The 23,310-nt window shown below is 36.4% G+C and overlaps 2 protein-coding genes across 2 annotated transcripts; both read left to right on the top strand.

Moving 5' to 3' along the window:
* The first annotated feature begins 542 nt into the window (after positions 1–542).
* On the top strand, positions 543–12,459 carry LOC108658385 (UPAR/Ly6 domain-containing protein twit). Its single transcript, XM_030386114.2, has 3 exons — positions 543–870; positions 6,852–7,037; positions 11,680–12,459. Exons 1-3 carry the CDS (start codon positions 798–800, stop codon positions 11,892–11,894), a joined length of 474 nt encoding a protein of 157 aa, XP_030241974.1. The 5' UTR covers positions 543–797; the 3' UTR covers positions 11,895–12,459.
* Positions 12,460–15,907: 3,448 nt separating this feature from the next.
* Positions 15,908–21,916, top strand: twit (target of wit). Its single transcript, XM_030386113.2, has 3 exons — positions 15,908–16,242; positions 20,971–21,171; positions 21,231–21,916. Exons 1-3 carry the CDS (start codon positions 16,176–16,178, stop codon positions 21,443–21,445), a joined length of 483 nt encoding a protein of 160 aa, XP_030241973.1. The 5' UTR covers positions 15,908–16,175; the 3' UTR covers positions 21,446–21,916.
* The last annotated feature ends 1,394 nt before the right edge of the window (positions 21,917–23,310 follow it).

Raw genomic sequence — 23,310 nt, 5'->3', positions numbered from 1 at the left:
ATATATTTATTTCTTTTATATATTTATTTCTGTTAACAGTTAACCTAACAATCCTTTTTTGTCAAACAATAAATAGAATACATTTTAAAACATATTTAAAAGCGAAGATTATTGTTTGTTTGTTGCCCACTGTGCGGCATTTGAAACTGCAAGTGTTGACTTTTGTGGTGGCAGCCATTAGAAGTGCGAGCCATAGACGAGTGCTTAACCAGCTCCCAGCCCGAACCCATATAAATAACGAACTCCAATATAAAATCTAGCGACACTTCAACTGCTCTCACTGCGTAGTTGCCTCTGTGTGCCCTCTCGCTCACACTCGCTCGCACTCGCACTCGCACGCACACACACGCAAGTTAACTGCGCTTTCAATGCTGCCGTTCAATCTGCGTGCAGTCCGATTGAAACGAAGCTCATTGAACGTGACGCCCTGTCTTTTTCCCACTCATATTCGAGCGTGCATCGAGCTCGTTCGTTTTGTTATTGGTTCGGTTTGCCCGTTGCCCGTTGGCTTCTGTTGCCTGCGACTTGTGGCGGTTTTTCGTATTCAGTTTCGATTCAGTTCGCTTTCAGTTTGTCAACGCGTCGCATGCGTTCGTCGTGCTCTGGCTATATACATATGTTCGGAATTTTTTGAAGTCTAACGAAATAATTTGCATACGAAAGCAGTGAATTAAGTGAATATCTGAATATCTATCTGTGTGTGTGTGCGTGTGACAAACATATTTATATAAAAAGCTAGAAGAAAATATTCTGAAACAGCTCAAATAAGACACCCTCAACAAGTTGTTAACCCCTCTATGGTCATGTCGCCCTATGCATCCTGCGTTCTCCTCCTGGGGTTGCTCTCCCTCGCACTGAGCCTGAGTACAGGTGGGTGGTGTTTACACTCTCTGCGTGCATTTGCATGGCTGTGCCAGCTAATTAAGTGTATTTGGCGCGTCAAGTGGCTCGAGTTTAGTTGGGTTCGCTGAACCAAAAAGAAATATGAAAAGCAGTCACCCAGCATCGCGAAGCATCATTAAGTTAAAGAAAAAACTATTACAACAACTCCTACTATTAGTTTTCCTTGATAAATTGAGCATTCGTTTCGCATACTTTAAATGTGACCCTCATTAATGAGCTCTATTATCTAGCGATAATCAATCAATTTCCAGTTTGACCTCAATTGATAAGCTGTCGGGCATTATCAATGCTATTGTTAAGATGCACTCATCTCATACAGCACTCAGCCTCCATAATGAGTGTCGTCACTGGGGCGTATACTTAACATTGCCTCAAGTGCGTGCAGCAGATTATTGCATGATTTATTTATATACGATGCTTATGCACTTGTCGGTTATTCTATTTATTTATACATTCAACACTGACAGCCTGCTGCCAGCTGACTGCGGCCTGTGTGGAAAAATGTTTTCACAACCTTAACAAAAATTAAAGAAATTCTCTTCACGACATAAATAGAGCGTATTAAATGAGGCTAACTGTAGATATATATAAATAAATACGAATATACAAATATGTATGTGTATGTGTGTATTCCGTGAGCTGTGCCATTTTCTAGACTTTCAAGAATTAAGAGTGCCCCATTTTCCGCACTGCAATAGAAAACTAGGCAGCTCAATTGATTAAAGTACACAACAAATGGCTGAATTTAATTGAATTGAAGCTGTAACAGAACTATCTAAATGAATTGTCGCACTCAAATTGAGCAACAACAAATGTTATAAGGGCGAGCCAATTCTATTTTTGTACAATTTTTATTGCCTTAATAAAGAGGGCTAAGACGTTGAGGGAAATGAAAACTGTAATTCTGAAGTGAATAAATAAACTTAAAATAAATTAATATCTGGAAATTTAAGTGTGGTGTCAGGTTACAATCTATTTGATTTTCGATAAATTAGATATAATTAATATATATACATATATATTATGTAATTCTAATAAACTATTTTTCTTTTACAATATGGTATTTAATTTATTAAATATTTATACTTCATTTATACTTTATTATATTAAATAAGTATTGTCATTTATAGGTAAAGGCAACTGCAGCTTTAAGGGTTTTGTAAATTGAATTTGAGCCTTGTTTTTAAATAAGTGATAAAAACTCTAAATTTTTTATTTATTTTTATAGAATATTTATGCTCTTATCATTTCAATTTAAACTGAAAGTATGCCCATAAATTAAGAATCAATTGATATAAATTGACTAGCCAAAGATCCAAATAATTCGAGCCAATTCTCCATCAATAACTTTCCTCTTTCAGTCAAAAGAATGCAGTACAATAAATTGCTTTTCACTGAACTGATTTCTCGCTTCGTTTCTCTTTAGTCAATTATGTTTTTCAAAGCTTTATTCAAATGAATCATATAAAATCAGTATTCCAGCTTCTAGCCTGTTTTTCAGAATTACTGCGCAGTTTTCTTGGGCTATGATAGCGGCCAGTAAGCATTTTTTGTCGTGTAACAATATTGTATTAAAACTTTATTTCTATGGCCTCTTTTGGGCTTAGTTTAGGTCTTGGGCCTGCCCACACTTACTTTTCGTAGCTTGTAACTTCACGATGTCGTCATACCTCCAATGTGTGTGGCATTTTGTTGTTGTTAGTTAAATGGGCGTGGGCTTCTGTTTCTGGACGCATTGTCAGTCAACTTTGTCTTAGTTGTGTCCACTCACAACTTTGGTCGGCGCACGCACCTCAATAAAACTGGGGACCCTGACAGTTTTAGTCTGGCACACATTCCATTTGCGACCTTGTTTTCTTTTTCTTTTCAAGTTGTTTTTACACATTGTTTACATTTCGTTCCGAAATTTCGCAGGCCAGAAAACTAGAAAACGAAAATAGTTTCAGTTCGAATTCCCATAAAAATCTCAGTTAAAGCCATTCGATTCTGTCAGCAACATTTGCATTCTGATGATCTCAAGTGCCAGCCAAGTTTGAGTTAAGAATCTTTATATAATTATCATATGCATATACATACATAAATATTAATTAGATGATGAATGCGCATGTGCTTAAGCAGTAGTTCCATAATTAAGGCAATTCAGTGAGTGAGCGAAACAATTTGTCATTTGACTTGCATGTCAGGGCATTGGGGCTTATTGCGATTTGCTTGAGATACAATCTGGGCAATCATTATAATGCGAACCAACCCTGAAATCCTTAAAACTAAAACACACCCAAAAGACCCGGAGCATGTAAAAATGTCATCATTTTAATGTGCGACGTGTAAGCCATTAAATAATTTTCTAGCATTGCAATGGAATTTTTTTTATGTATACCCTGGAATTTAAATGAATGAATGAAAGAGCATGTTAAATAAGTGCAGACAGTGGAATATTTACAATATATATTTTTTTTAAGTTGTTAAAAATTAATTGAAACATATATATTTTCTGCACACTATGGAAAAAATAAATTAAAAAAAGAATAAAATTAAAAAAATACTTTTAAAAATGACAAATAAATAATATATATAATTACAATTTCTTAAATCATCAACTAGTTTTAAATACTGGCATGAGAAATTAAAATTTTAGTATTTGTCAATGAAAATATTTTATTTTTGGCAATATTTTATTTATGCATATGTTATATATTTTAATTATCCATATATATATTTATTCAGTAATCGTGGGTATAACATTTGAGTATAATTTTTATATCTCCAAAGTATTTCGTTTTAGATTTACAGTGAAGCGGCTGCGCACTTTTTGGGTGTGAATAACAACATATAAAGTATATATATATATTTGAAATACGATACATATACATATATATGATAATCTTTTGCATTTCGATGCCAGCTGAAAGCCTGTAAATATTTACAGTTCCAGCTTATTTCCATATAATGCAGGTCTAATCATACAAGCATTCGAAACAATTTTGAAAACGTTCGACAAGTTGTCGCAATTGTCGTTTGTAAATTTCAGTTGAACGAACTTTGATTGCATGTCAGTCAATGCAGAGCCTCCCCCCTTCCTTAAGCTCCCCTTTAACCACCCTTTTGGGCCACCCTCTCGACTGACTTATGTGAGTCTCTTAGCTAGCGCCCCCACCCATTATATCTGGCGTTTAGGTCGACACTCGTAAGTTGTCGATTTTATGGCAAAGATATGGAACAGCATGTCAGCGACTGTGACTGGCTTTTTTTTGTCAATCTCTCCTTCCCTCCGTTCCTCTCTTTTGGGCAGAGTTGCCAGATTGCCGGGTAATCAACACATTTCTTACAGTTTTTAAGCGCCAAAAACTTCCAGCTCTCACTCTCAGACATAACGCGAAGTAAATTTCTATTGAAGTAAGTCGAGCTAATGCAAAAATTGCATGCGAACATTGCCATGTGAGCAGTGTGTATGCATGCGTGTGTGTGCATGGGAAAGTCACAGGCCCAACCAAGTTTTAGTTTATTGTTGCCAACTTTTGCTTAGGCCATTGCCTACCAGAAGTCGTAGATATAACGTTACTGTGCCTCAAAGTGCATTCAACTTGGCTAATAACATAGCCGCGCCCCATTTTTATGTGCTCGCTCTCAAAAGTTTTGCAAACTTGGAGTGAAAAGCCAAGAAAATTGCTTGAAAATGTATTTATCTATATGTGTATATCTAAATTATGTATGTATGTATGTATACGTAGTTTAATTGAAAGCTTGTTAACGAAATAAGGGGTTTCAAATAATTAACTGCATTTATTATTTATTTTATAAATAATAAATGTGTTAGTCTTGGCTATTCTATCATCTATATAGATATTAGAAGTGGAGCGTTGCTTATAGATATTTACAAATTTATTTGAGAAGTCTAATTGGATAATTTCTCTACAATGATCAACATAGTTTCACCCAGAAATTATTTGCTGTTAGGGTCTCTATTTCATGAGGAATTGTGCCCACATTTCAATTTTCGTTTTGTAAAAGGAAAATTACAATTTAAGCTTTTACTTTCCTAGCGTATTTTGTATATCGAGCAGCAACTACTTACGCACACAACGCACACACACACACAATCATGCTTATTAGCTTGTGTGTAACCATTTTTGGGTCGCTGTTTGGAACTGCCAAAACATTTGGCATAAACGCGCGCACAATATCAATTTTCATGTTGCATACAATTACAGTCATTACCATTAGTAAACTGCCACCGCAACTGCGCGCACAGTGCTACACGGCTATAAACAATTTGGCCAACGATCTGACAATTCAACTGTCAATTAATTTCAATATATTGTAAATGATAATAATTTCCAAGCAATACCAAATGAAGTTCGATTTTATTTCGAATGCGCTGCAATTTCTGCCTTATTCAAAATACACGCAAAAATTGTAATGTTTATGTTCGTTGTTTATGGCCAAAGCGTAGTCAACTGAAAAAAAAGCAAACACGTTTGCCAGGCACAGTTTGGCCTGGTCTAAAGCACCAGCTGCCCGGTCGCCCTGTCGCCCGACTGTCCCGACTTGGTCATTTGCTGTTTATCTAAGCTTTCATTTAAACGCACCTCAAAGTGTTGGTTAAGTGCATTTAACCTGAACGTTAACGTTTGACGTTTAAATTGGCAAAGCACAAACGAGTTTCACGCACAATATATCTATATATTTATATATACGTACATATATTCATTTTTATATATGTATATTGTTGTCATCAACATCCGCTGCTCTCGCTCCGTGCTCCACTCTCCAGAGAAACTTCAATGCAATTTTAAGAACAGCAGCCGCTTTTCTGGCAGCAAATAAAATGTTTAATAATTATGTACACGCTCTTTGGCCAAATCGTGCGCATAAACAACGCCAACAGCCGAAAGTTTTGACACTTTTATAAGGCAGTTTTCCCATCGACTGTCCCATAAATAACTCAGCTAAAAGGCTCCTGTGTCTAATTAATTTCAGTTAGCCACATTTTTCAAAAGCCACCGCCAGCGGGCCAGCGGGCTAACGGGGCAGCCAACAAATCGCAGCGGGCATCTCTGCCATTGCCCATTATTTATGCAGTTTGGCTATCAAAATCATCGCCTGATTGCAATTTAGAGCGAAAACTACTCACTTAGTTTATGATTAAACTCTGCCAAATATCGTATATATACACATAAAGATGGTTGATCGATGTAGATATCGAGTGTATTAAGGATTTTCATTTGGCTACTGTTACGAAAATCGAATACAAATTAGTTTAAATTACTCAAATATCTAGAGGGCGTATTTACATATATATTACTCTACCTAAATGGCATTCCGAATTCTCTTACGTTCTGTAATAAGTATAGATAACATATAATTGCGCCTTAGCTTTGCTACGTGACTTGCCTGGCATTTATATGTTTTGCATTACAGCTGGCCATGAAATATTACAAAAGGGTGCAAGCTCTTAATTTGCTTTTAAATTCATTATTATATCATCCATACATATGGAGTGCAGCTATTTTATAAACTTATGCAAAATGTATTTATATATATTTCTGTCTGATTTGTGTATTTTGGCAGAGTCTAATTCGATTTAGGCAAGTGCAAGTATATGGTATCTAGGCTTATAATATAGCCACAAGTTAATAATTAGCAACTATATTTTCTATATAATAATTATATATAGAATAATTATATAATATATTTTAATATAATAATAATAATTTAATAAAAATTTTTAATACAAATTAAATATATTTAAACTTAAGTTAAAATTACTCCAAAATTCAAATTGACATATAAAATGCTCGATTGATAATAAATCATATATATTTTAATTTAAGTTTCCAATTTAAGTTTCCATAGCCAATATTTTCGTTAGTTTGATGTTAAATGATATTATCAATAGGTTTATTTAAAATCTAAAACTTACAAGCCAATTATTCCCATTATACTTGCAGCCTCTGGTGTCCTACGTTGTTGGCGCTGCTCCACAGACGTGTCCAATGGCGAGTTCTGCAACGATCCCTTTCAGTCGGAGAGCATCTCGGAGCAGCAGCGCTACTGGAGCTATGTGAATTGCACCTATTCAGTGGGCGTGAAATCGGTGAATGCGCGACCCGTCTGCAAGAAACTTGTGCAGGAAGGTAAGCCACAAAACACAAAACCACTAAGCCACTAAACCACCACAGCCACGAAACGCGCACAGATCAGCAGGGACCAGAGATAGGTAATTTTTATGGTCTGCCCGTTGGACTGTCAATGGGCATTGTTGTTGGGTGAGTGAGTGGGGCGACCCACCGGTGGCTCGCACTCGTGTCGCTGCCGCCTGTTGTTGCCTGCCACAGAGCGTCAAACAAGATTGAGATTTATTGGCCTGACAGAGCAGAGCCGGCAAGTGCAGCATACAAATCCACAGAGGCAGCCGCAGCCGAGACAATTGCTCGATCGCGTATGCTCCAGCTGCATGCGGCCAGCTGTTGCTGGGCGTCGACGCCGCTAGGCGTTGAGAGGCGGGTCGAGGTGGGGCGTGGCAAGCGCAACTGAACAAGTGGCTGCGACACTTGGGCCAAGTCGGGCCATGCCAGTTGCATGAGTCGCTAATTTACGGCAAATTTATGTGGCCAGAGAGAGGGAGAGAGAGAGAGAGGGGAGGGAAGGGAGCGAGATGGAGGCATGCAGAGCAAACAAACGCCAACACACGCGGCGTATGAGTGATATTCGTGTTGCAGTCGTCGATCTTTGGCGGCGGCCGCAACACAGCGCACATTTCGCTTTTATTTTGTTTGTATTTTTTATTGTTCAGCCAGCGGCGAGTGCAAATTGTGCTGCTTGTTGGCATTTGCATTTGACAAGCAACAGAGAAACAACAATAACAACAACAAACGCCAAATGAATTTGAATTTTTCCACGCTGCTCAATTTGCCAAACGTTGCGTATCGCTGCAGTTTTATCTAACTTTGATATTTCTGAATAGGTTTTGATTTTTTATTGTCCACGCGAGCAACAACAGCAGCAGCAGAAGAGTCGACAGTGTTGCATTTTCATTTCCGTTTTTATGGTTGTCTGTTAAGTGGGCCAAGTGCCAAGAGTGAAAAATACAAATTTTTAATATATTCTTTTTATGAGTTAAACAGAGCTTTTTGCAGTTGATATCCATTTGCGGCTCATAAAAAAATTATTTTGGTATTCATAAAAATTGTGATTTAAATTGGTTTACAAATAAATTCGTTCAGCTTAAAATGTTTTTATAGCAAACGGATTTATTTTATTGGCATTGGCATTTGATTACTACGATAATTGTCAGCTATAAAGTCTGAAATCGAGAAACAAATACAAATATATTTGTGGATGCAGAAATAGACAAATATATAGCGCGAATAACAATATGAACGTTACATTGATTGCCAAATCTTAATTATTCTTGCAATGTATAATATAATATATTTTATTATTTAATAATGCAGTGATTTGTATCCTCAATTATGGTTTGATATCATTATAAACATAATGTCGCTTATATTAGAATTGGAAAATAAAAGGTTTCATCTTGTTTCATATTAAAAAAAAAAAAATATTAAATGAGTAAATTATTAAATAAATAAAAAATAAAATAAAATATAAATAATATAAAAAAATTACTTAAAATATAAATATATTATATTTTATAAATTACTTAAAATATAAATATAAATATTGATTAATTATATTAAACATCATATAATATTGAGCAGATAAGCTGCTCTACCTGTGCTCGCTAGTCCGACGTTCTATTCCTGTGTTTGTTCTTCTTAGATGCTCACTTTCGCTTTGACTTTGTATTGGTAACTCTGCTCATGAAGGCGGCACAAGATTAATTGGTCTATTTTTTAATTTACGCAAAAAGAACATACATATTTATTTTTATACATCCATAAAGTCTTATACAAATCCTACTTTTGCTTACGCCTTTCATGATTCAGCTTTGTATCACTATATATATCAGTTGAATTTTCACATTTCCTATAGTCACACTTCAGTTCCTCACACTTCAGCCTCACTTCAGTTCACTTGGCCCTCAACTTGAATTGTCTGTAATCGAATTATAATTCACTAATTGAAAAAGTGCAAACAAACTGTTGCACATAAATAATCTTATCGCTTGGCATATGATCAAGTGCCTGGCTTGGAGCGGGCCAAATTTCTTATTGCCAATTAATGAACACCATTAAATTTTTGCAATCAGGCGTCTACAAATTGGCGCTGCAAATATTTGCAAAGATTTGCGGCTGGCAATTAAAATTGCAAACGGCAAATCTCAACCCAAGACGCAGCTTAAGGCGAGTACATAATATACGAAATAAACTAAGCTGCAACAACAAGAAAACAAACAAACGAAAAAAAAAACATAGATACATATAACATATATATCTGTATATATATATATATAAATTAATTAAGTTGTTGCACAGCGTGAAGCGCTCAATTACGGCAATGAGCAGGGAGTCGAGAGCCAGAGGCAGATGCTGAGATAGAGACTGGGGCAGAGGTAGAGGCAGAGGCAGAGACTGTGGCTGAGGCAGAATGTTAGTCTGAGAAAAATGCAATTAGGCATTTGCTGTTGCTGTAGTAGCAATAGTTGTAGTTGTTGTTGTTGTTGCTGTTGCTGTTGCTGCTGCTGGCCAATTTATATGCCGTTAAATTAATTGCTTATGAAGTTTGAGCCGACGACTGGCTGAGCTTTTGGCAAATGTCAAATTAAAAATGTATTCCATAATTCCATAAAACTAACAGCCAAGCCAAGCAATTAGCTATTAGCTTGACTATGTCTGTCTGTATGTGTATGTGTGTGTGTGTGAGTGTGCGTTGCATTTTAGTTGTCACTGTGCGTCACTGTGTAAATATTTTGCAACTTGTTGCATTTTGGCTGGTCTCGACCAAAAAGTTGTCTTTGTGCTTTTGCCTATTTTTGGCCAATTGCGTTGCGTTGGCTCTTTGGATGTTGTTACTGTGAAAAATGTTGCCAACACACACGCAGACGCACAGACACTCATTGCGATCAATAAATAATTAAATTAATTAAAATTTAAATTTATGACACAATGCTGCATTTCCAACTCGGGTTTCAAGCTCGCGCACGCGGCGTATGCGCGATTTGGTTTCTGTTTCCTTAGCGCTCGCAAATTTTCCATTTTCTTTGGTCGCTGCAGCTGGCAACTGCATTCTGTGCGCCTTGTTTGATGCCGCGGCCGTGATAAGGCGACAATTGTCAACAATTTTATTAGAGACTTGTACACGCTCTCTCTCTCTCTCTCTCTCTCTCTCTCTCTCTCGCTCTCGTTCTTTCACTCACGCACAGTCAGCTGGTGTGTGCTGTCTCGCTCGCACTACCAGCACTGCTGCTTCTTGCAGCCAATCACAAAAATGGTCAACGCGCACCTTTTTGAGTCGCTTTTAAAGTTTTATTTCATTTTATTGCGATTTATTTTAGTTGATTTTGTTTTATATCTTTGCTTGATATTTGTTGTTGTTATTGTTTTTGTTGTGTTCTGTTTGCGAAATACGCGCACACACACTCACGCATTGGGAAACGCAATTTGTTGTGCATTTTTTCTGGTTTTCATTTGCCGTTTCGCTGATTGCAAATTGTCTCGCTTTGCCGAGTCTCGCGTTCATTTTGGCAGTGTATGCTGCGGCCAGCTCTAGACATAGTTAGAGGCCTCATTTTCTGTTGGCGTTTTTGCTGGCCCGCCTGAGCCTAGCTTAGCCTGGCCTAGGTTGGACTTAGCCTGGCCAAGTCGAGCCAAGTCGATTGCGCTCAGGTTGCATGCGTTTTGCACAGTGCAAGCCTTGAACCCATTCGGGCTAGTGGTCTCTTTGCCGTTAAGCCAGATCCAGCTGGCGATATTTAATATAATGTCTTATCTTTGATCTTGCTTTACTTATAGAGCTCTCACATTGACAGCAATCATTTATTTCGAAGCTTCCTAGCTAGTATGCCTCTGCTTGTAGTCAGCCAAAGGCTACGTTTCTTTAAGCTCAGCTGAAAAGTTGTTTTTATATTTATTAGTAAAAATAATTGGAAAAATTCATTATCTTAATGTGTTTTAAATTCTAAATTAAATTAATTAAATACCTATTCAAGTAATAGCTACATAAATAATATTGAATTTTAACTTTAAATTAAATAAATATCTCTCGAAGTAATATACACAAATCAAATGACAAATCTTACTGAATATTTGAACAGTTAAATATTATCGATAGAATTATCTGCTGAAATTTTTTTTTTTTTTTTTTTAATTTTCTATATTAAAATAAACATTAAATTGTTGTCAAATTGGTTAACTTATTTGGTCACTAAATTATTATTAGTACTAGCAATTAAACAACTTTCAGCTGAACTGCTGAAACCAAATCTGTTTACCTTAAGCGAACATTTATATTTATTCATTTGCTTGGAAATTGTTGGATTTTTATTTTTGCTTGCTATATAATGTGTAGAGAATAAAAAAAAAACCTATGGCTTATTGCATCAGCTGCACTTACCTCACGGCTCGACTATTTGGCAGGAAGCCATTAGCCAGCGGCAGTTGATCGACGATTTGGACGACATTTGAAATGACATTTTTGAGATAAGTCGAACCGAAGCGAAGCCCACGCCAAGGCAGCGTGCCACATAAATTACATTCAGTTTTCTCTCAGTGTACATATCTGCAGATATAAATATACAAGCATATGAATATATTAATACAGAAAATGTTGTCGAGCGAATATTTAAAGTTGATTATGGCATTCGTTTCATTGCAGTCTACGGCAAGCGGGTAATCTCTCGCTCCTGCTTCTACGAGGATGTGGATGATCCGGCAGACAAATGCGCCATGGACACGACCTCATCCTACATCAAGACCATTTACTGCCGCACTTGCACCACGGACGGCTGCAACTCGGCTGGCGGCCTGTCGGGCCTGGTGGGACTGCTGGTGTTGCCGCTGCTCGCCGCGCTGCGGCAGCTATGCAAATGAGCCTATGGCCGGGAAGAGTGAAATGATGTGGGAGGAGACTGCACTTAATTGCATGATGAGAATGAAGCAAAAATGAATTTTAATCTTACAGATTCCTTTAAGCAGACAGTACACAAAAACACATCAAACAGCAAAGATTTTCAAAAATTTCATTTAACACTCTTAATGCAAATGGCACAAACACTCAGCACCTAATAGCTGGCAGTCACACTTCGTTATATATATATCATAAAATTACCATTTACACAGACGAAACAAATTCAAATATAAATTCGTAACTATATAATTGTTATGTAGCTGTAGAGCATTCAAAGGTTTCCACTTGGCTCGATCTGAAGCAATCAGTAAATTTGTAGTCAAAAATTCATATATTCTATGTTTTGCACGCCAATTGGTTCACTTAACTGATTCACACACTCACACACACACACTTGCACATACTCACACACACACACATTCATATACTCTTATAGACCTTTGTAATATTGTATTACTTATTGTAATTGTAATTGAAGCACTTTTTTTATGGTGTCTTATAAATAAATTGATTAGACGGTACAAAATATATCAAGAGTTTTATTTGGACATGGATATAATAAATTTGTTGGTGCAGCTGCAAACGCAAAGAGCTTTGAATTGTGATTAGTTTTTTTTTTTTCAATAAATTATTTTCTGCATCAAATAAATTTATGAAATGAATTTCTTTGCTAATGTGTCGGACTAACTAGTATTTACTCCATTTGAATATAATAAAAACCAATATAAATTTTTAGCTTTGTTGTAAATAATTCATAATAATTATTTGAAAGTTTATTATATTATTTTTTGTATTATAATATATGTCTGAAAATTGCATATATTCATTATTATTATTTTTATTTACATATCTAATTTTTGTGTATTGTTAATCATTTTATATTATTTTTTATTTATAAATTTATTTAATATATTTATTATTTATTTTTTTATTTTAAATTTTATTTACATAAAAAATTATGTACAAAATTTTATTGTACGTACTGTTCAAATATGTATATCTTAAATTTGTATATAAATAGTAATTTTTGTTACTTACAAAAAATAAATACATTTTTAATGAAATTAATATTCAATAAAAGCATTTGGATTCCATTGAACCCGCATTAGTCTAATGCAAGTCTTTCACCTACAATATCTTATGTAATTTAATTTAGCCACTGCAAAATATTTCATGTTGCATTTTTGCGTTCAAGTTCAAGTGCCTTGCCTAGTTTGTATAATCTTAAATTATTTAATTTTCAGAGGCGAATCAAGAGTAATTGTCTCACATCATTGCGCTTGACATTGTGCAAGGCACAAAAGATAAAAGATATAGCCTAACAGAATGGAACGAACTGAGCTGCTCTTGCTCCGATGCGTCATTCAATCCGATTCAGCAGCAGCAGCAGAACGGAAATGAGTTCTGTTCAGTTCTCATTCGACTGCCCACATTGAAGACTAATTGTTCGAGCTAATTGACAACCACGCAATAATCTCGCTGACATTTGACCCAAGCCAATTGAGTTTCGGATTTGTGTGAAACATCTTTATGGGTTTAGGCTTACTGTGATTATCATTATCTGATGTTTCTATTGAATTAGCCGAAAGCATTGTGCCTAAGAGCTGGCAAAGAATAAAAAAAAAATGTTGTATTATTTAGCGATTAAAAGTAATATACAAATGTTATTTATAATTTTAGATTTTTAATCTCAAGTACCTTACAATTATTTTATTTAAGGAATTAAATTAATTAATTATTTTAATAATAATTGTATTTGCTTTATGCATTTTCAGCATATACAAATATTAAAGTTAAGTTAATTGATTAAAGTACATCAAATTCTATGGAGACTCAACGCTTAAAATGAGAAATGAGAAGCATCGCAATATTTGTTTAAAATCTTAAATAAAAATCTACTGGATATTGAAAACGAAACTAGTTTAACATGTAGCTTTTTGGCTAAATCGACAAGTTGTAGTTACTTAAAGTCTCAGTAGTATAGGATAATAATGTAAGAAATCGAAAATTGTTGCCATGAAAAATGTTTTTTCATTTTGTTTTTTGGCTTACGGAGTATCAATTCTTATAATTTTTGGGTTCCTTCACAGGCCTGTAACTTAATATAAAACTTCATAAACAACTCCATTCACATTTGCATAGCGCCAAGATATGCCATTTACAGACAGATGACAGTTACAGGGTATAAATGAACAAAAAATCCAAATTAATGGGTGGCAACTAAAAACGTTTTGGCCATTTAAGCTTGTTGAGCGGCTAAGATTTGTTTTTCTTTTTAAATAAATGCAATGTTTGTGCGTATGTTGCTTTTTGTTTTTTTTTTTCTGTTTTGTTTTTAGCTTTAGTTTTTTATGACGTGTCTAGCGAAAATGTCGTACAGTTTATGCAATAAAACTGGCCATTTATCATTGAGGGGGCATGGGTAAATATTGTAAATCGACATTGTTCAACGTTTCAGCTGGTTGCAAATGTTACGCATACGCCCCAATGGCCCCAGGCTGGCTGTCACTGGTATCCACGATCGGCCGGCTGGCTAGCTGGCCGGTTGGCCGGTTGGCCGGTTCTCTATAAGCCTCAAGCCTAGAAGTCCAAACCTGACGCCGTGCTTAAGTTTATGATGTGATTTGACTTTTTATTGCCTCGGCTTAAGCTTCAACTTAACCTCCTAATCTGTTGCAAACATTATGTTTTGAATTTAACGCTGTTGTTGGCTCGGCCCGGCCCGGCTTGGCGCGGCCCGGCTTGGCTTGGTCCGCCAATCAACTCCAAGTGCGGCGATGGCGTCGCTCGCAATCGACTGCTCATTTGGCGTGTGCGTGCAACGCAGCGCGAGTCGCATTTTTCACGCTTTGTCAAGCGCTTTTTGGGTGCAGGAGGAGTCGCCAACTGTCGTCTAATGCCGCAGATTAATGTCAAGATTTGCATATGGAATCATATATCGGCTGACCGTGTCAACACCTCGGCTACCACTTGTGGCATAAGCATACGCCAAATTTGGCCATCTACTGCTCAACAGTTGCGGCAAAATTTGGCCAAATTATGTGCGTGCCAGCAAATGAATCACAAGTGAATCATTGCATTTGCTTAGCTGCATGTAACATCTGATATACATACATGTATTAAAAAGCAAACTACTTTAATAGATCGATTTTGTGTTGGGATGAGTGCGCTCAAATTAAATTCCTTAGGTCTTCAGCATAAGATATGGATGCGTGCTGAAAAGTAAAGTATGACAGATATAAGAAAATGGATATTTGTATTTATTAATTTTTATTTTGATAAGTTGTAATTTTCAATGTATAACTTTAAGTTTTATAGACTTCAACCTATTTTGAGCATTACACATTTTATAAGAACTTTCGTTTGGTTTTTTTTGTAATATATTTAGATTTAATTTTTGTTAAACTGTACATTGTAAAATATTAATATTATACATGTTTGCATTTTTATTTTGCATCAATAACACGGTTCATAAACATACTAAACCTCATGCTTTATAAAAGCTATAGCTGCTTGCGATTTAGTCAAGTTTCACACCATAATTAGGGTGACCAAATAAGAAAGGCTGTTGATGCTGCTGCTTGTTGGGTAAGCAATTTCAAACGTTTGTTCTCAATCATTATGTTGAGTGAAATATATGACATTTAAATTGAATTATTAAATAAATTAGTTGAGGATTTATTTTAAATATAAAACTTTTTTAGAATGTATTTGATTTCATATTAAATTATGGTAAACAAATTAACTTTAAGAAGTAAAACAATCATTTCTTAGCTTTTGTTCATTTCAAGGTTTATTTCAGCTGGCTCGGCAGCTTTACTGGCAGGAGCAGCATGGGGCATCCCCCGAGAACGTCATCATTGCTGAGACACAGACCGACACTGGCGTAACTGCCGCTGCTGCTGCCTCTGTCTCTGCCGACGCTGACGCTGACGCATACGTTCACTGGGGCAGTGTGTGGCAACATAGCCTGCGGCTCGCTGGGCCGAACACAGTTGTTAGTCGGACGAGCAAGCGTTTGCATCGCGCACAGTTTAACTACAGCCAGAGAGTCAAGTAAGAGAGCTCCTGTCTGGCATTGAGAAGCCACACAAAGGATAAACACACAAGGAATTCGATAGTCCTCGCTGCGTCTTGTTTACCGGAAAGCCGGCGCCATTGTGTCGCCAAACCGTCTACGTGCCTTGTAGAGATATTTGTAGCTAGCATTCCAGCGCCCAGAAATCTAATACCAAACCGCAACTATGTCAGCGCCCATTAAGTTTATAATTGCTGGCTTCTGCCTGCTGGCCACCGCCTACAATATCCGAGGTGAGTTCCGCTTCTCAATCTCCCCGATCTAAGTTCTCCATTCCCCATTCGTCGCTGCCCGATCGGCACGAGCTGCACGTGGCTTCTCTTTGAGTGCATTCATAAACACATTCGAGTACAAACATTTGCTGTTCAGTTTCGTGTGCGAGTTCCACTTGGGCCTGCCCACGTGTAATTACATCTGGGGCAGCAAGGTCGTCTCTCTGTTCCTAAATCATCAGCCTCGCATCTCAGGTGTGCTTTCTGCTTGATTACATCTATGAAATGAATGAAAAGTTTCACTTGTTTCATTCCTGAGTTTGTTTATGCACATTTTGCTTTTTGTTGTTTTGCTGATTCTGTGGCCAACTTTTATGAGTTTTTTGCGGTGTTTATAAAAATGGTACCATGCTTAAAAATAGCCATAAAAAGTAAGAAAAGAAAAATTAAGAACAAAAAAAAATATATATTCAATTTGAAGAGAATGAACAATTGATTTTCATAGCTCAACTAAAAGCACTCTACAGATTTATTATACTTGAAGATGTTTTTTTTTTTTTTTTTTGTTTTCTTTTTCTTAACAATAAAATTGAACAAATTTTTATTTATTTTTTTAACTTTTATATTAACACAATACATATAGAAACTATCAACAACAGATTTTAACAAAGTAAATTGTTTTTCTTTTTAAGAGAACGTTTTAGTGTAAAAGTGGCTCACGGAAAAATAAAATTTATTAGAAATGTTTTCACACCTGGACGTAGAGCATCTATGCAAATATCTGGTTGATTAGCCCAAAATGTATTTTTGTCATAAACAAATTGCTTTTTGGAATATTTATATGTGCATATATTGGTAGATTGAAGAGCTGTTTATGGCACATTATTTTCAACATCTGCCAAGACTTAAGATTTATTAATTTTCGGAAACTCGGAAATTTATTTCTACAAACTTGTGTCTATGACAAAACAAGTAAATAGTGAAAGAGAGAGCAAGATGAGAATATAGAGAGGGAGAGAGGTGGACAACGTTTGTTGCTTGAATTTTGGAATTTTAAATATTTTAAGAGCTCGATTGATGCAATGAATTTCCGCTTTAGTGTAATGAAATCTTCAAGCAAACTTTGCAAAAATACTTTAATAATTGTTAGTGAATTTTAATGAGTCATTAACCTTTACAGCTTTGTTATCTACTGCATTTTTGACACCATATAAAATCGAAGCTAGAGTCCAGCTATTCTTTAGGGCTTGGTCAATTTACAGGTTTTTTCCTGGGATTCGTTTGGCTGGCACGCAAACACCTTTTGTGGGTCAATGTACAGCAAAATTGTGCACTCTTCCTACATATACACATACATATTCATACATACGTATATTTACTTCTCCAAACCGCGTAGATGTGCTGCGATTGGGCGGCATTTTTGTGATTGTTAGATGATTGGCATGGAATGGAAATTTGAATGCATTTTGTATATTTGGAAAATGCTTTGCTGTTTATTTCATTTGAAATATTTGCCAAGCTATTTGTTTTGTTTCATTCACAGGCGAATATACAGCGGGTGAATTGCATCTGCCGTCAGTCGCTCATAAAAATCATTGATTAACGCCGAACGGAACCTGATTAAATTTCGCACTAGTGTGCATTAATTGGCCAACAAAGTGAATTGCACTAATTATAATTACATTTAATTGAGACATATTGAATATTCATTTGAGAGACTGCTCCATGTGGATTTCCCGTTTTTTTCTCTTCTCTCCTCCTGTGTATCCTGCAATTATCTAATTGGCTTGCATTCAATCTGTGCCCCACTGCGCAACGGCTTCGGAGCACTGCGCATGTCAAACTGGCGCCAGAACGTCGCCTGCTCCAGTTTCCAGCAGCGCCGAAAACTGTCCTCAACTGTACTCTCATAGCCAGCAAAGATTTCTAGTCCACCCCACAGACTCCTAGCTGGAAACTATGTCACAGACCTCATCTCTGCGTGTGTGTGTGTGTGTTGGGTCGAATGCCTTGGCATGAATTGCGTAATTTGTAGATAACTGATAATGAGCAGGCGTTGCTCGACTTGTTTTCGCACGAAATGAGCTTGCGGCAAACAGGATGCGCCGAGATTGAGCACGCTTCACAGGATACCAGGATGCCTCCCACCCCTCAACTGCCACTCACTGTGCCCCTGTGTGTGGGGGTTACTTAATTGCAGACGACAACAAACTTCCGATGCGTATCAAATTATGACATGAATACATTGTTGTTGTTTTTCCATATTACTGTCGACAGCTTATTTATGATTTGAGTGGTTCGAAAAGCATTTGGGTACATTGTTGCAATTTCTTGAATTAAGGGTTGAAATCCAGTTTCAAAATTTGCATAAGCAGGAAGCGACTTCCTGTGCGCATAGACTGTGCATACATTTGATCAAAGATATTGTTTACTTAAGATAATGTTAAAGTAGATGCCGTCTACATAAAAATATTTCTTGCTTTTGGTATATATAGAAGGAGAAAATTATATTTTAGATGTTATCTATTACTCAGAATGCTGAGATATTTGAATGATGTGCAATTGGAATGAAAATGTTCTAAGAATCCTTATACTCTTCTACAGAAGCATAATTACAAGCATGCTTAATTATTGACTGGTTAACCTCTCACCTGATCCCCTGTTCAACATTATCCAATCTTGTGCCAAAAATAACTTCATACGTAACTTCTTATGCAATGTGGCGTATTTACAGGGTATAGAAACTGTTGGGAATAATGGCCTATGCGTGTGTCCGATAAGAAAGCCAACACGCGACCTTGACTTAGCTTCACTACATATATATAAATAGTCCTTATAGTATACACGGCAAGGAAATACAATCAATTACTCAGAGCGAAACTTTCTCAGACCAGGGCGTTGGCAAATTACCCGCAATTTCACGTCAGTCTACAGGAAGTCTGTAAACTAGAAGCGACAAGGCTGAGAAATGCAGCCAGTTTGAACAACTCAAATAACTTTCGAGACAGGCGGCTGACAGCTGAAGGACTTTCAGCTGCCATTTAAATCCATAATAATGTAATTCAATATACTCACAATTTTCAAAATGAAGTGCAAATATTTGACACCTTCTGCCACGAGGATAACTTGAGTGTTGGACAGGCGATAGCTGCCATGAGGCGAGTCAAGGTCGCTACTTTGCCAACAACGGCAACATCATTGCATGTCAGCCCAAGATTTACGGCTAGTTGATATTCAGAAAAGGTAAAACCGAAACATGTACACAACAGTCCTTACATCTGCCCACTCTCTGCCCTTTTCGCTTCTCAAGTCGAGTGGACATGCAAGAGCCTTGAGGCCTTGAACGAAACCATCTTGATCTTCAGCGCTGTCCGAGTCCACGGCTAATCACGCATATCTAATTAGGCCATTTGGCTTTGCATGTTTGCTTTGAGCAGCACGTCGATTTCTGGCCCAAGCCCTCCCCCGAAGATGGGCAATCCAATTAAATATTAATTTAATGCGAATCTGCTCTAAAAATAAGCCAACTCAAGTTTGCGTGCCAATATTTACGCTGTCAATGTTTACCAAAAAATTGAGTTTGATTTTAAAACAAATTTGATCGAAAAAGATAAATAAACAAAGCGCTTGATAAAACAACAAACGAAATAATCACAGTCAGCTAGCCAAATCAATCAGCGAGTGCCAAAAAAGTGCCGAGGGAACTGTGAGCAACATTATTGAGTAGTTCCCACGAAAAACTACACTTGAGTGGAAGAAACTATTTTTAAAAATTATGTTCTTATTTATAATATAAAATAAACTAAAGAATAGGTAAAAAGGTAACTATATGTTTTAAATAAAAAATATGCTTTAATAAATTATATTACTATTTATGGTATGAAATATATAATATATTAAAACTTCTAATAATATATTATATTATTATTTGAAGCAAAGCGAATGTAAAACATATTTTAAAAATTTCGCAAAAAATTAATTGATAAATTTTATAAAAATCTATAATATAAAATTTATTTAAAAGATATATAATATATTTTATAATATAGTTTTAAGTATTTTTATGAGAGGAATATTTTAATTCAACTGTGATTCATAAAATGGAATTGACTCGCTGACTCCAATTCGATTTGCAACTCAATCAACACTAACACTTATAGACTAATATACTTTTAAGGCAGAAATTTGTATAATTTGTTTATCGTAGAAAGTAATATCTTCTTAGTTTCGCCCAGGACAAACTCATTATGTACACTATAAAATAGTTTAGAGTAGAAATACGTCTTTGGTTCAGTTCGCAAATTTTGCGATTCAACAGTTTTTAGTGTTGCCTGGACGCCAAGGAATCTCATAAAGATTCTTGGTTTGCGTGGTCATGTCATAAATTTCACTTACTCTCGTGTGCGACTTCGTGGCGTACATGTAATAAAAATTCAATGAACGGCGCCACTGTGACTCGCTCCGCACAATTCGCTGTCTGCTGTGGCTGCTGAATAGGCTTCGGCATTCGGGGGTTGGACCAGATTTGTGGGGGTGTGGAGCCTGCTGAGCCGCACATAAAGTCAGTTGAGTTTGTTTTTGGCAATGAGCGAGCGTGATGATGTCAACGGCTTCAGTTTCTGGATACACACATTGTTCAGTTTTAATGTGGAGTACAGCTCTGGCGACCCATTCCGAATTGAGGTCAGGCCGTAAAGGTCGTGCAGCAACATGAACTAATCGAATCATTTGGCTTGCTCATCTTTGCAGCACACGAACATCAGCATTTGCAGTGCTGGCACTGCAGCTCGAGCACCATTGGCTCGGAGGACTTTTGCGATGTGACATTCCAGGAGGATAACATACCCACGGAGCTGATCAAGGAGCGCAATATAAATCTGTTGCGCAGCTGCAACAGCTCCATTAACTCGGATCACGAGCGCGCCGTTTGCCGCAAAACCGTCGAGGAGTGTAAGTGCATCCGACCGACTTCATATACCCCCACTAATGAGCCCTCTCTATCATTTTAGACGATGGCAAAATCGTCACCAAACGCTTTTGCTACTACACCAACAAATCGGATCCCGTGGAGCTGTGCAATGTGACAACCCCGGAGAAGAATGTGCGCCGAATATTCTGCGAGGATTGCCTGACTGATCGCTGCAATGGCGCCGCCGGCCTCGCAGCCATCTTTGCGGCCATTCTGTTGCCGGCTATGGCCCTGGCCGACCAGTTGGCCAACTAAGATGGCCACGTCGCCTCGATCGTATCTCTATTTTTAGTTGGAACGTGATATTTTATTTAGCTAGTCCCACAGCTGAGCCATTCGCTGATTAACATTAATACTTTACTTAGTTTAGTTATAGGCGTATTATACTTTCGTAGTCCCTCGTAAACCCCATTTTATTTAAGGTTTTAATCTACAATTATTTGATTCATTTAGTGAATTACTTTAGGGTGCATTTCATGATTTGCTTAAATCGATTTTAACTTAACACTCAGATAAATAAATAGCTTAGCTTACCAATCGAATACTTCAACAACAGCAAGCCACGCCCTATAAGCGATAAAGTACCACAATAACAATAATGATAATAATGATATTGATAGTAAATTAATGTTGAAATGTACAAGTCAAAACACCGTACGCATTCTTCAATGTATTTATCACAATTGTATAAACAATAAATCTGACACCGAATAAATTCCTTATCTATGTGACAGTTGTTGGAATTTATGTTATTTAAGCGGGATGGGAAGTAATGGATCGGATATACATACATATATCTATTGGCCTATGTTCATGCAATTGAGGAATTGAGGAGACCATTTCGGATTATACTAGAGTTCACCTAATCTAACCTAAATTAGTCTAAGGTAATCCTACTAGTTTTCCAACAAATAATTCTCTGTGACCCCATTCCGTACACATCCCTCCACCATATCATGCCCATTCCGTACACATCCCTCCACCATATCTTGCCGGTTCCCTTCCATTTGCTGTTATGTCTCTTTGCCTGTCATCGTCCTCCAAAAACAAATCTAGTTCTGCAATATCTAACGTAATTTATGCAAATGATAAAGTGCTCCCCGTGGCAAGCAAAGGCTGCTCTATCGAACTTAATCATGTGTTAAGGGTACAAAGTTATATATTCTGTGGTAGGAAATTCAAGTAATAAATCTATACACAAAATCTTTACATTGATATATAAACCGGAAGTAGTTTCTTAAGCACCTAAAATAAGAAGCCTTAAACATTTGGTATCCTATAAGCGAGCACCACTAAGTCCTCAACTAATCCAATTACGACTTTAAGGGAATATTCTATGAATTCTCTGCTGACGTCATTTCTCCCTTATTCGGTGTCCCTTAGATTTGATTTGGGCAGCGTCTCAGCTAGAGCGCAATTGCTACCCACTGTGTCTTTGTCATTTATCCTGCTGCTAAGCTCAAATAACACCAAAGCTGATTTATCGGGATTTTATATTGAATGGATAAAACTATCTGAAATGCGATAAATTGTTAAATAAAATGTTGCATTCTTTTAGGAGGCTTCCAAAAATAGTTTCAGCTTCATGTTTCACTCAATTTGTGTCAGTGGACTTTAAGAAAACAACAGCATATTGAATAAATGCTTAGCATTTGAAGCCTCTTTAATAAAATATTTTATTATGTGTAAAATTAATTAACAGCAACATTTTGTCAACTGACTGCTAATGAGTCAACGATTTAATTTAATTTTTGTTTTTAGTACTGTAACTTATTTTTATAGCAGCTGATGACGATGACGATGGTAGGCTATTATATGATCTGGCCATTTTTTATTAAGCATTAGTTACAATTCTCAAAGTGCACACCTGCATATAAATGGCTGCATTATTCACTGAGAATAAAATTGCAAGACCAATTGTTTTGGGTATTAAATGTAAAAAGTATATTAATTAAAATAGAAATAAACTTTATTGAACAAATTATTATATAAGTTTAGCTTTTCATTTACAAAAAGAAATATTTTTGTAATATTCATTATTTATCAAGTCATTTATTTATTAAATTATGAAGTAAACATTTTCTTTATAATTCTCTCACAGTTCTTATAAAATATACCTA

Source organism: Drosophila navojoa, chromosome 3, assembly GCF_054131105.1.
Source record: "Drosophila navojoa isolate 15081-1374.11 chromosome 3, UAZ_NAV_1.0, whole genome shotgun sequence".
NCBI lineage: Eukaryota > Metazoa > Arthropoda > Insecta > Diptera > Drosophilidae > Drosophila > Drosophila navojoa.
Note: the sequence above shows the minus strand (reverse complement) of the source record. Positions and strands in the feature narration are given on the sequence as shown.